General features: G+C 42.8%; 1 protein-coding gene across 3 annotated transcripts in view; it reads left to right on the plus strand.

Moving 5' to 3' along the window:
* LOC125455231 (tetratricopeptide repeat protein 7A-like) overlaps nucleotides 1–15,108 on the plus strand; it is a 314,850-nt gene that overhangs the window by 107,195 nt on the left and 192,547 nt on the right. For all 3 annotated transcript variants that reach the window (XM_059648618.1, XM_059648619.1, XM_059648620.1), the window contains one exon: nucleotides 3,641–3,745. In XM_059648618.1, the coding sequence (XP_059504601.1) occupies nucleotides 3,641–3,745 (105 nt within the window). The remainder of the gene's footprint in view (nucleotides 1–3,640; nucleotides 3,746–15,108) is intronic.

Consider the following 15,108-nt stretch of genomic DNA (forward strand, 5'->3'; position numbering starts at 1 on the left):
TAAATGCTGCGGATATAAGAGGTCATAATCAAGGAATTCTGTGACAAGTGACTTAACCTTCTATCTCTGAAAAGCCTGTCTGCCATCTATGAAGGACTGTGATGAAATACTCTCCATGTTCCTGGAATGTTGCAACTCTTAAAAACAATCCAAAAACTCAATACCATCCAGGACAAATTGCGATCTTATTCACAAACTTCCACATTCATTCCGTTCATCACCCATATACAGTGGTGGCAGTGTGTACCATCTACAAGATGCATTGCAGAAATTTGCAAAGCTTCCTTAGACCACAACTTGCAAACCCATGACTGCAGCAGATACATGGAGCACCACCATCTGCAAATTCCCCCTCCAGCCACGCACTGTCCTGACTTGGAAATGCATTGCAGTTCCTTGAAAGCCCTGGAATTCCCTTTGGAACACATTGTGGGGAGGGTACCTAGACCAACTGGGCTACAGTGGCTCAGGAAAGCAGCTCACCACCACCTTGAGGGCAAGTCGGCAGAGAATCAATGCCTGCTGAGCCAGCAATACCCATATCCCATGAATGAATGAATAAACGAAGCCACAGTTTATGGCAGCTGTTGTAGATTGAAGGCTGTGTCACTCTGTAATCATTTCAAAGAAGTGGAGGTTAGGTGAATTGGCCATGCTAATTTGCCCAAAGTGTCTAGGGATGTGCAGGCTAGGTGGATTAGCCATGAGAAATGCAGGTTTACAGGGATAGGGTAGGAGGGTGGATCTGGGTGGAATGTTCTTTGGAAGGTCAGTGCTGGCTCAATGGGCCGAATGGCCTGTTTCCACACTTTAGTCATCTTACGTTTGTATCATTCTATGTTTTCATTATTCAACCTGAACTGGATAGCCGATCAGAGATTTTTGTTTAAGGGCTAACTTTTCATATTTATTTAATTCTACATCAATCAAATGGCCCCAATTGGGAGAAAAAGCTCTGGTACAAATGACTGTTTACATTTTAAATGTCACCATTATCTCATTTATAAAAGTCAAACCATTTTAATGAGTTATAATTAAACACTAGCAGTCTATCATTTTCTGCCTGTCACTTTTACCTAAGTTTTGGAATATAGTCATTTGAATGGTAAATGCTTTGTTGATGATGTTGCTTGTGAACCTCCCTTGGAACAGTCAGTGCTATTCCTCGGAGCATCAATAACTCTGTGGTTAAAATGAAGTGCTGCTGGTTAAATCATGACAATTTATGCATGTTTAATTCAACTGTCAGGGGCAGTGATGGCACCTAGTTTGCTGATCCAATGATGTCTTCAGCAATTTCTGTGCAAACACATATTTCTGAGCAGTAAATGGAAGGAAACATATTCCAAATTACCATAACGGCTGTCCTAATTCGTGCTGTAATTTTGGCAAGCAATGAGTTCATCTCTGAGGAACCTGCGTAAACAGCTTTTTATTGCATTTTTGTGAACCTGATACTGAAATTATCATAGGAGATTGATGTGTAAAATAGAACATTACAGCACAGTACAGGCCCTTCGGCCCTCTATGTTGTACCGACCTGTCATACTGATCTGAAGCCCATCTAACCTACACTATTCCATGTATGTCCAAATGCTTATCCAATGACGACTTAAATGTACCTAAAGTTGGCGAATCTACTACTGTTGCAGGCAAAGCGTTCCATTCCCTTACTACTCTCTGAGTAAAGAAACCACCTCTGACATCTGTCCTATATCTTTCACCCCTCAATTTAAAGCTATGCCCCCTCGTGCTCGCCATCACCATCCTAGGAAAAAGGCTCTCGCTATCCACCCTATCTAACCCTAAATGTCAGGTTATTAATGATTTCTTTTGGTTTTCAATGCCTGCCCTTAGTGACATAAGCTCAACATTGCACTTGAATTTAAAGCATGTCAGAGAAAGGAAAGGCACCTTGATGACTTGATGGTAGATCAACTACATGTCCTAACATTGGGTCTGACTTCGCTAATTTCGCACTAGGTAGGACAGAGATATTAAAGTTACTTTCAGTGTCCCAGAGTAAAAACCATCTAGAGCTCAATTTCCTGATTGCCACATCATTGCTTCCTTTGGAATTTTTATGGATATCAGATGAAGATGGCTATATTTCCCAGACTCCCTGTCCCCAATACATAATTGAATGCTGAGCTGATGCTAATTGCTTATGCCTGCAAGTATCGAGTGATCATTAGGTGAGATGTGCCAAAGTTGGGCTTTTGTTTCTGAAATATCATCCACCATGAGTGGCCTCTTTCTTAATGGCCTTTCCTTTAAAGGAGGAACAAATATTAAAGAAGAGAAACTTAATCACTAAGAATGAGAGATATTAACTATAGAATGGCCAACCTGTCTCTTTTAATTCCCTTTCTAGCTCAATATTAGTTTTATAATAAATATTTTACACAGGAAATGTATAGTGATTGGAACCAAGTGGATCATATTGACTATGAGATCTTTCATTGTGATTGTTAACCTGGACCAGCTGTGGCTGACCAAAATAAGAAGGGGAATTCAGAATTAGCTGAATTCAGGGATTTACTCCAAGTTGGCAGGCTACAGCCTATGTACTGTGCACATAGAACTAAAGAGTTACGTGGTACTGGCCTCTGTGCAGTTATTTCAAAATGATTCTGTTGTGAATGCACGATGCCAATGTTTTCATGGTGGTTATTAATGCTAGTTTTGCATGCTACATTTTAATTTTTTTTACAGTTGTGAAGTTTGTAGGATAGTTATCTGTTGGGTCACTGTCTTTAATTTAGAGTTAGTTGAAAGGTTCCATTTGACCTGTTTCGAAGTCTTCCTAACAACAGGCCAAGGGAATGTGGCTATTAAAAGAATACATGTAGACCCAGGTTGGGATTTTGTTAGAAATAGATTTTGGGTAATCATATTTCATTTTGATGGCAGTAACATCTATATTTTCATTGGTTAGATTGCTAGTCTTCAAAGTCCCAAGATGTTGAGAAAGTTGGGTTATAAAACTTTGTGCTTCAAATGCAATTTACCTGCAAGATAAGAGAAAGTTGGCATCTCAAGGATATCTGATTGGCAGTCCTACTTGGATACAAGGCCCATATGATTCATACTGATATGGAAATTTGTTTTGAGAGGGGAAGGATTCCTAAATATTCTCAGGCTGGAAGATTTGCCTGGCTCACAGTAGAGAGAGGGGATCGCCATGAAAATCCCTCACTGTGAAAGATAGTAGTTGGTTAAAAGTTTCAGGCAAGGAAAATGAAGGATCAAGAGTAAAGGTTGGGTATTTTAGAATTATTCTGGAATAGTTCTGGGCAATCTGATGATTAATTAAGGCACATCAAGCCTACCTGTGAAGTTGGTGCGTTGGTTGTGTTAAAAACAAAGGGAAAGTTCTTTAGTTTAAAGTATAAGTTGTCTACAAATTGTTTCGTCAGTAATGCTTTTGATTTGTTTGTTACAATAAGCTTTAAAAGGTGAAATTTTGTGTTATCTTTTCAGTTATTAATTGGAAATTCAGATTTCTTTTTCAAACATTGCAGTTCCTTTGGAGATCATGGTATGCATCTCTGATTCATGTGAAACTCAATTATTCTGAGGGTAAATAAGATGTGTTCTCAACTAAGAAGTAATGTTGAATCGTCTTTTTAATTTTCAGTCAACTTGGGCTGTATCCGCTCTTAGACAATGTGCAAATCTCCAACCCCGTGATCCAAGTATACCACTCATGGCTGCCAAGGTCTGCCTTGGACCGATACACTGGGTAAGTGCACTTAATTGTTTATATATTTTGTTTCAATAGCTAGGACCAGAAGTTAAGTGTACAGCATCACTATTCTGTAACATAGTGACTGAAGCAACTGCACACTTCTCTGACTGGATAGGGCATCGTAGTTTGAGCAGCTGCAGAAGATCATTGTTACCGTATCACAAATCTTCTCGGAGGGAAGTTTACTATGTGCTGATTTTCTCTGATCTAAGCAACAAGAAATCCACCAAAAGCTATAAATGAAGTAAATGTGTGTTGTTTGCGTAAACTGTTGCTTCCCTCATCACACTTTGCTGTTAAACAATGCATCTGCCTGAACATCATGAGGGCATCAACAAGAGGTCTACTTACAGCTTCCAAAACTGATTTTGTGATCATCCCTTTGTTATTTTTTGATAATTGGGGAATTTTACCTTAATTTTCTTGTGAATGTTATTGTAGTTATTCACTTGTGCTCATCCACCCTCCTCCTCCCTGCCAATTAAAGGATGACAAATGTCTATGACTGTTCAAATGACGCACAACCTTTTGGGTGCAGCTTTCTTAAAGGATTAGATCCCTCATGTTTTGATAGCTGTGATATTGATCAAGAACTGTTTCAGGTAAAGAATTATGACAGGTTTCTTAGTGCCTTGGCATGCTGTTCAAAGGAAGAGAGGGGAGAAACGTGAAGACATTGAGGTGTTGCCATGAATTTTATGTATTAAGAGGGATGGTAGTAATGGAATGAAGGAGAAATGCGAAGGAACAGCAACAGTCGACATAAATTGTTGTTGTGTTGGAGTATTTGAGTGGAATGCAAATTTTGCACGTAATTGATCACAGTGTTGCACAGATTTTTGCTTTTGTTTTTAAAAAAACGTATCTGCTATTTCACTTTGTACCGAGCCCCCTTACTAATCATTTTTATGGCCTCTAGCCAGTAAGCAGATTAGTTGGAAGTGCCAAAGGAGAAAATCAACCATGTCCTTCTTAAAAACTTGGCAGATTGCCATTTTTCCTCTGTCTGCAATGGATTGTGAGGCTCTCAGCTGAATATATAGTCAGCATTTCATCTATTTTAATCATTTATAGTACAGACAGACTTAAATGGGCATATCAGCATTGCTGCAGAGGTGATAGCTGGAGTCGGGAAGGTTAATTATTACTGACAGCATCTGCATTGGCCAGTACAGCCTCTAATAAAGTTTCTGTGGTGTAATCAAACAGCACCTGCAGTTCTGAACCATCTCCTGAAATTTTCAGGACGAATTACTACTTTCATATTCTTTGTCAGCACTTTCAAATGTGCAATAGTGTCAAAGAGCAGTGGGGCTAGAGACTGGATAATTACTATTTGGGATCAATTCTTATTGTGATATTTGGTAACAGGGAGTGAAAAAGTCATTTTTTAGATCTATTCCAAAAGTAATTAGTTGTTACCATACCAACCTCAGTGCAGAACCTTTTTATAGATTAGAGATGTTGTGCTAATTATCATTGACCAGAAACTGAAATGGACTTGCCACATACACACTGTGGCTACAAGAGCAGGTCAGAGGCTAGGAATTCTGTGGCGAGTAACTCACCTCCAGCAAGTAATTAGAAAAATCAAATCAATGTTGTTGTTTATTGTGAGCAGAGGGGAAGATATTTAGGTTATACTGCGGTTATACAGGGCATTGGTGAGACCACATCTGGACTATTGAGCACAGCATTGGTCTCTTTATTTAAGGAGAGATGTTACAAGCAGATCAGAAAAGGTTTATCAGATTGGTATTTGGAATAGATGGGTTGTCTTATGCTGACAGGTTGGTTAGGCTAGGCTTGCACTCAGTGGAGTTATATAGAAGAAGCAGCCTTTAAATATTTGTACAGCAGAGCTAGACAGATTCTTGTTCAGAAAGTGGATGAAAGGTTTTTAGGATAGCCGGGAATGTGGAATTGAGATTACAATCAGATCAGCCGTGACCTTATTAAATGTTGGAGCAGGCTAAGGGGGCTAAATGGCGCGTATTTGGATGCTTTTCTCCACCTTCACCCCAGTAGCCCCCAAGCACCCTGTGAGCTCCAAGAGACCCTCTTCATGCAAGCAGGAGTATAGCCCTCGGTGCAGCCTATTAATTATTCAAATTGGCAGTCTGCCTGCCTCTGGTTAGTGAGCTGCTGAATTGTTTGCACAATGATCTGGCAGCATTTGTAGGTAATCCTGCTTCCTCGCTTGCCACTTGGGAGCTGGCAAAGTCATGCCCTTTTTGTTAAAGTCTTGATTCCTGTATTATGTTATTAGTTGTTGTTGTTGGAATAGCGTTGTAGATTGGAGAAGGTCATCGGGGTGATTACTTGCAATAACTAGGTAGTGATAATTGCTTTAACTTGCATGAGATAAGCACTGGATGGAGACAGAATAATGTTCCATTATGAAATAGCCTAGCAATATTCACTGACTTTGATCACCTGTGAAAAATGATTACTTATGTGAGATTCTAGACGGTAGTTAGTGCCTGGATCTTCACCTTGCTGTGGTCAGTGCCTTTAGAAGATAGAATTTTCATGAATTTCTTTTCCTCAGCTAAGTGTTACCACTGAGCCTATTTAGAAAATGCAAATGTAATACGGAACACAGGGTATACTTGTCACTTTAGCACTTGTTTCTAACAAATCTATACTTTAATGCCTGTAAAATCTCATCAAGCCTGTGTAATAGCTGGTGTGTAATGACCATCCCATGTTAAAAGAGTTCATGCACCGTCATCTTCCTTTAAAATGAATTTCAGAATCTGGAGCATCAGACCCTCATGAACAATTCCAATAGTGACAGACTGCAACAGTGTACTGCCATTGTTGGCAAGGAGGTCTGACATTTCAACATTGACATCATTGCCCTAAGCAAGACCTGGTGGATAGTAAAAGGCCAGCTCAAGGAGCAAGGTGAAGGTTACACCTTCTGTAACAGTAAATCCAAGAGTACCAACTCAACAAGCCATTAAAAAAATGAACTAGGCCATCTCAGAATCTCCCATTGAAGGTGAAAGAATGCTGCATGGCCACTTGGCTCATCTTCACCAAGAACCTGTGCATTACAGCCTTCAGTTCATATGCCTTATCAGTGAATGCTACAGACAAGGAGGAATAGAGTAATTTTCCAGCAACCTCAAACACACACTCTGGCCCATGTCCCAATGGGTGATGAGCTCACCGTCCCTGGTGTTACAAAGGCCATAGACCTCTGGGGAGATGTAATCAACAGATGTTAAAGAAAGCCAACAGGTATGGAATTTCTGCGCCTCAGAAAATGCCCAGAGATTGGCATCACATTGAACATGGCCGACACTTTATTCCACCACAGAAGCAGATACAAGATCACAGATAGCAACACCCTCACTTGAAAAACTCATCCAAGTGAGGGGCTGCAAAGGCCACTATGCTGTGAGAGAGCCGCCAACTGCAGTGCAGACCGCCGTCTACTTCACTCCATGATCAGTATAGACAGTTTCATCCACCCTCCCCTCAACCTTTGGCAGTGAAGTGATCATGCAGGGTGTTGCCATGCACTATTTCTGTTGCATCCCAGTTTGAAATCAGGGTTCTCCTGATCATGGATGAATCCTTGTCCTGCATGACCCGTTCCGAGCCATAACTTACCATATCACGCCCTTAGAAAGTTAGTTACCCACCTTCACAATTGTCATCACCAAACTACCCCCCACCATTCAGCCCTAATACCCAGAAATAGGTTCCTGACTCTTTCCTTCCCCCTTGGGAATCGACCTTTTTGTCCCCCTCAATCCCTTTCCCCTAGTTTCTTTGAATACGTCTGATGGATTGACTTGACCCACCCATTTGGGTAACCTTGCTGCGTGAGACCATTGACTGATATCTCCACTTCTTCCTAACTGCAGTAGCCCTACCCCTCTGGACGGGCTGCTGTAGATCTACAGGTCATATCGTGACCTAGTCCTTAGACTGTAAAGATATGGACCCCTGACTGAGGACAATTGCATGGACTGGAGTGGGGGCCTGCCCTTGACTTATCCTGCTGGGAACCTCTGAATATCCATCCATCATGGATTTGGTGAGGATTATTGGCCTGAAACTTTTGAGACACGGTCGCTTGCTTCTTGCAAATGCAGTATGTTGATGTGTAAACTATTTGCAGTTGGAGCAGGTTTGAGATTGATGCGGCATGGTGCCACATCTGAGACGTACGTCCTTTTGACTAAGGGCAGTTGACCAGCAAGGCAAGCTGCTTGGTTGTGTGGCTATGCTAATAGGAAAGGCAGCGATGCTGCTAGTATTCAGGTAGGTACCATGACAGCCTCCAGCAGCCCTGAGACGGTGCAATTCTTGACTTGTATTCCTGCCCTAGCGTGTGAAGTGTCCATACAGCATTCTTTCAATAAAGAACTTGAGGGATTAGGAATTATTAGATAACAATGTCTATAGACGAGAGGTATGTGTAGCCAGTACCCGTGGATTGTATCTTGAGATGCTGTTTTGCGGTGACCACCATAGTAGCTCTTCACAGGCAGCGGTGAAATGTTGAGAATTCTTGGCATCTACTTTGCTTGTGACATGTGTTATGATGGGAACTATATATTAATGAGGTGAGATATGCAGTTACTAAGGTCTCTTAAAGCAATAATCCTCTTTATTAGGTAACTCACCGCTACTCAGTCAGAATCTTGCCACAATGCTGGGAACGTAGTTAGAAATTGCAACAAGTTGTTCTCAATGTCAGGATAGGCCTCATTGAGTTTCTCATGATATTCTGCTACATTTCTTGTCATAGTTCACATTGTTCAGGTCCCTTCAAGATTCTAGCTCATTTCAATTTTTAAGCATAGGTGTTTGAAGGAATGTGGGATGAAGGAACTATGTGGGATTAGGACTTCAGTTCAGGCAGGACTAATGTGATATGTTTGAACTGGAGAGTTTTTTAGGAATTTCGGGGGAAGTGATAGCTTGGAGGCGTTATCGCTGGATTGTTAATCCAGAGACCCAGGTAAAGTTCTGGGGACCTAGTTCCGAAACCCACCACAGCAGATGGTGAAATTTGAGTTTATTTAAAGTTTGGAATTAAGACAATAAGGACAGCCACAAATCCATTGTCAATGGTCAGAAAAATCCTTTTGGTTGACTCATGTCCTTTTAAGAAAGGAAACTGTCATCCTTATCTGGTCTGACCTACACATGACTCTAGACGCACAACAATATAATTGACTCTTAACTGCCTTCAGGGCAATTAGGGATGGACAATAAATGCTGGCCTGGTCAGTGACACCCCCAACCTGTCAATGGATATTTAAGAAAAGCGTTTGTATACATTTTAAATTTGAATCTTGCAGCTGTTGGGATGGTTACATCTAACCAGCCTGTGCCAGAGTTGAACTCAACTGAGAAGTGAAGGGATAGTAATGTTTTAACCTTCTAAGCAATCTCTGTTTTGTTTAGTTTTAAAAAAAGTATGTGGAATTTAATCCTAAAGACAAAGTTCTCACCCCATATGATCTGCGAAAGACCTCCTGTATATTACTGTATAATTGGCCATTGACAGGTCCTTCCTAGGTTCAAGGACTCTGGGTGGAATCCATAGATTACAACTTTGGATCATCTATGGCAACATTGAACTTTAATTGTACTTAATTGTGTTTGTTTTTTTAAAAGGACTGTTTTAATAAAAAGCTAAGTCTCCGTGCTGACTGATTCTGTGGCTGTATGACTCTGAGATGACCGCAGATGTAAATTCAGCGGCCACCTGGAGAGCAATTCTAGAATGTTAGACTTGTTCAGAATCAGGGAAACATCAGCTGGAAAGCCTGCAGAAGCGGAGACAACATAAGGCAACTACCTTACCCCTTTTAACAGGAAGAGCTCTTGACAGCCATTACTGAATTTCCTTCTTTTAAGAATACACATGGACAGAGGTTAAAAGCAAGCATAAACCATGATCTCGTGATAATGGGAACTGCAGATGCTGGAGAATTCAAGATAACAAAGTGTGGAGCTGGATGAACACAGCAGGCCAAGCAGCATCTCGGGAGCACAAAAGCTGATGTTTCGGGCCTAGACCCTTCATCAGAGAGGGGGATGGGGAGAGGGAACTGGAATAAATAGGGAGAGAGGGGGAGGCGGACCGAAGACAGAGAGAAAAGAAGATAGGTGGAGAGAGTATAGGTGGGGAGGTAGGAAGGGGATAGGTCAGTCCAGTCCAGTCCAGCCCTGGACTGACCTATCCCCTCCCTACCTCCTCACCTATACGCTCCTCTCTACCTATCTTGTTTTCTCTCTATTTTCGGTCCACCTCCCCCTCTCTCCCTATTTATTCCAGTTCCCTCTCCCCATCCCCCTCTCTGATGAAGGGTCTAGGCCCGAAACGTCAGCTTTTGTGCTCCTGAGATGCTGCTTGGCCTGCTGTGTTCATCCAGCTCCACACTTTGTTATCATAAACCATGATCTCTTTGTTTTAGTGGTCTGATGCCCTAGTGAGTAAAGGACTGTATTGTGACGGCTACATCTTTGAGAACTGCACTATAATGCCTGCATTGCAGATAAAGAAAAAGTAATGGACAGTCTCTCACTCTGAATGCTCTAAACCTAAAAGCCTACAAGCCAGTCAAGACAGAATAAGACAGCAGAAGAGTTCTCTGAAGCCAACCAGCTAACAGCCACTGTTGAAAGGAATCAGGACACAAAAAGTCTCAATCAATCCACAAACTAAAAGACTAACACCAATGTTTTGAGTAATGTCTACTGCAAAGGCAGCAGTGTGCAACTCCTCGCTTTTCATGAACATTCAGACTTTTGTTTAACTTTTGTGTTTTTTAATTCACATTATTTCTTAACTGTGTATATGTGTTGCATTACTATTTTGTTGTGTTTAGGAATTAATAAACTCATTAATTTTCATTAATTGAAGACAGCCTTGTTCAATAAGTTCATTTTAAAACAGAAGTTAAATTGTTTGGTCCCGAAGAATGTTATCCAGATGGAGAGGGAGTCTTTATTAAAATTAACCCATTGCAGTCAAATGAGGTGTTGGCTTAACAACCAAGGAAAGCTGGTTTATCCCACCTCAGTGAAGAGAACGTCAGTTTTTGATATCTCACCAGGAACCCGGGACAACAAATTAGGGAGCCTTACCCAAGGATTGATTGTAATGCTGGCCATTCAGAGACCAACAGCCATCCGTGCCATCAGAGGAATAGAGTAGCTGTCAGTAATGCTCCTAGTAGTGACGCAGGGTTGGAGGCTTAGGGGACGGGTTGACTGGTTAGAGGGTGTTAGGTGATCAAAAGAAAGAACTGGGATGTAGTGCTCTGCAGACGACTCCTTCTCAGTGCAAGGTCCCTTGCTTAGACACTGATGCCTTACAGCAAGGCACCCAGACCCTAGTAGTACATAAGCATTCCAAGCTTTGCTTTTAGGGCATGAGACCATAATACCCCGGGGGTTACCATTGAATCAGAAATTGAACTGGTGGTCACAAGAGCAGGTTAGAGGCTAGGAATATTGCAGCAAGTAATTTTCCTCCTGACTCCCACAGCCTATCCACTATCAATGAGGTGCAAGTCAGGAGAGAGATGGAATGCTCCACACTTGCCTCGATGAGTGCAGTTCTAACAACTCTCAAGAAGCGTGACATTGTTCAGTGCAAAACAGCCTGTTTGGCACCACATCCACAAGCATCTACTCCTTCCATCACTGATACTCAATTGCAGCGGTGTGTACTTTCTACAAGATACTGTGCAGACAGCACCTTCCGAACTCATGAACCCTGCCATCTAGAAGGATGAGGGCGGAAGATGCATGAAAACATCACCTGCAAGTTCCACTCCAAGCCACTAACCATCCTAACTCGGAAATATATTACTGTTCCTTCAGTGTCACTGGATCAAAATCTTGGATTCCCTTCTGATGTCATTGTGGGTCAACCTACAGCATATGGGCTGCAGCAGTTCAAGAAAGCAAATCACTGCCACCTTCTCAAAGGCAACTAGAGATGGGCAAGAAATGCTGATCCAGCGAGAGAGACTACATCCCATATGAACAATGAAAGGATTGTCCACTTGGGTACCTCCAATTGGCATTGGACCATCCACAAGCATTTCCACCTTTGATTGAATCAGCGATGAAGCAGGGGACTCCACTCTCCAAGCTGATTTACCCCCAACCCCAAAAACCGCATTGATTTCTCTCACCCTCTCTCCATTAGCTGTGCTCGCACCCTCTTTCTTGACTATGGTGGTCTATAAACAGCTTGTCTACAGTTTTAGCAACAGCAACAAGTCTTAGATGATACATTTTGGGGGTTTTAGTGAGAGCTGAAATTAAGCTGAAAGGATACTTCAGCTAAACTTGGATGTGACATTTGGAGATTGTCATTGCTCAAAGTTCTCAGGGACAATGTTGCACAGGTTTGGAGATGAATGGGTGTGCAAGTAAGATATAACCACAAGGAGTTTAAAACATATAGTTTGTATAGTATAGTATAATCGTATAGTGGCCCAAACATACCTTCCAGGTGAAGCAACACCTCACCTGCACTTCCAATAATCTAGTCTACTGCATTCGCTGCTCACAACGTGGTCTCCTCGACATTGGGAAAATGAAGCATAGACTTGGCAACCACTTCGCAGAACATCCACGTTCTGCTCACCAAAAAGACCTCTGATGAAGGGTCTAGGCCCGAAACGTCAGCTTTTGTGCTCCTGAGATGCTGCTTGGCCTGCTGTGTTCATCCAGCCTCACATTTTATTATCCTGAACTACCTGTTGCCTGCCACTTCAATGCACCACCTTGCTCCCTGGCCAGCATCTCTGTCTCTGGTTTGCTACAGTGTTCCAGTGAAGCCCAGTGCAAGCTGGAGGAACAGCGCCTCGTTTTCCGCTTGGGGACCCTACAGCCCTCCGGACTCAATATTGAGTTCAATAATTTTAGGGCCTAAACTCTCCCATGTCCCAGCCTCCTACCCCATACACCAGGCCTTGTTACCACATAGTCTGCTACTGCACACCCCTCGTTGTTAGTCACTAACAGTCCCACTAACAACTGCTCAACGTTCCCAGTCTGATCATTAGCAACTCCTTTGTCTGCCCAACTGTCTTTCTCTCTCTTTGGACTCTATCCTATCGGTTACTTCCTACCCACCCACCTCGCTATTTACTGCATATGAACTGACGTTTTCCCAGCGCCCGTCAGTTCTGAGGAAGGGTTGCTGGACCCGAATCGTTAACTCTGTTTTCTCCTTCACAGATGCTGCCAGACCTGCTGAGCTTTACCAGCAACTTAGTTTTTGTTCCTGATTTACAGCATCTGCAGTTCTTTTGGTTTTTATTTTATGTAGTTTTCAGGTTGTTTGCACAAAGGTTGAGATGATTTTGCTGATTCCTCATGCTTTGTCCTTGAAAGCCCCGACTGAAATCATTTGCTGTTTTCTCCAGAAGGGAAGCAGCTTGTGCTGACTTTTCAGTTATATTTAAATAAACACTTTAACAGTGCTTTTTTAAAAGAAATTGAGAAAGTGGCAGATTAATGGAGATTAATTACTAGAATAAAATACAATTTTTAAATAAAGTCAAAAATGGATGACAAATGGCAATAAATGCTGACACTGATAGTTAATCTGCAGTTTGGCATTTGTTATGTGTTGGGCAGAGAGATGTGGTGCTGCTTTGATTTTGAAATCCTAATTTCTCTTCATGGAACATTTGAGTTTTATATCATCAGCGATCTCATTGAGACCTGGCACTTGCTCAGAGAGCAGCCAAACGGAACATGCCAGAATAAGTGTTATATTTTATGCTTCACCTTTAAACTTAAAAATATATTTTAAAAATTATTTTATGGGACATTGGCACTGCTGGCTAGGGCAGCATTTATTGCAGTTAGGAGTCTACCACATTGCAGTGTTTCTGGAGTTGCATTTAGACCAGATTAGGTAAGCATGGCAGCTTTTCTACCCTGAAGAACACATGTGAATCAATTGACGCCTTCACCTGGTCATCACTAGGGTTAGCTTTCTTCTATTGAATTCAATTTTCACTCTGTGCTGTGGAAGGATTCAAACCCATGTCCTCAGAAAGTCATACTTGTGTTCTGGATACATTACTTAAAAATATTGATCTTTTAAAAAGAAACATAAATGTTCTTTTTTACTCCTTCATTTAACAGCTTCCAATTATTCCAGTTTCACTAAATATTCAAAGATAATGGGAACTGCAGGTGCTGGAGAATCCAAGACAATAAAATGTGAGGCTGGATGAACACAGCAGGCCCAGCAGCATCTCAGGAGCACAAAAGCTGACGTTTCGGGCCTAGACCCTTCATCAGAGAGGTGGATGGGGTGAGGGTTCTGGAATAAACAGGGAGAGAGGGGGAGAAGGACCGAAGATGGAGAGAAAAGAAGATAGGTGGAGAGGAGAGTATAGGTGGGAAGGTGGGGAGGGGATAGGTCAGTCCAGGGAAGACGGACGGGTCAAGGAGGTGGAATGAGGTTAGTAGGTAGGAGATGGAGGTGCGGCTTGGGGTGGGAGGAAGGGATGGGTGAGAGGAAGAACAGGTTAGGGAAGCAGAGACAGGTTGGACTGGTTTTGGGATGCAGTGGGTGAAGGGGAAGAGCTGGGCTGGTTTTGGGATGCGGTGGGGGAAGGGGAGATTTTGAAGCTGGTGAAGTCCACATTGATACCATTGGGCTGCAGGGTTCCCAAGCGGAATATGAGTTGCTGTTCCTGCAACCTTCGGGTGGCATCATTGTGGCACTGCAGGAGGCCCATGATGGACATGTCATCTAAAGAATGGGAGGGGGAGTGGAAATGGTTTGCGACTGCAGGTGCAGTTGTATATTGCGAACCGAGCGGAGGTGTTCTGCAAAGCGGTCCCAAGCCTCCGCTTGGTTTCCCCAATGTAGAGGAAGCCACACCGGGTACAATGGATACAGTTACCACATTGGCAGATGTGCAGGTGAACCTCTGCTTAATATGGAAAGTCACCTTGGGGCCTGGGATAGGGGTGAGGGAGGAGGTGTGGGGGCAGGTGTAGCATTTCCTGCGGTTGCAGGGGAAGGTGCCGGGTGTGGTGGGGTTGGAGGGCAGTGTGGAGCGAACAAGGGAGTCACGGAGAGAGTGGTCTCTCCGGAAAGCAGACAAGGGTGGGGATGGAAAATTCCATCCCCTATTCCCAATTCCTCCGCCTCCGCATCTGCTGCCACCATGAGGCATTCCACTCCCGCAGATCCCAGATGTCCAAGTTCTTCAAGGACCGCAACTTTCCCCCCACAGTGGTCGAGAACGCCCTTGACCGCGTCTCCCGCATTTCCCGCAACACATCCCTCACACCCTGCCTCCTCCTCAACCGCCCAAAGAGGATGCCCCTCGTTC

This window comes from Stegostoma tigrinum, chromosome 9 (assembly GCF_030684315.1).
Source record: "Stegostoma tigrinum isolate sSteTig4 chromosome 9, sSteTig4.hap1, whole genome shotgun sequence".
NCBI classification, from domain to species: domain Eukaryota; kingdom Metazoa; phylum Chordata; class Chondrichthyes; order Orectolobiformes; family Stegostomatidae; genus Stegostoma; species Stegostoma tigrinum.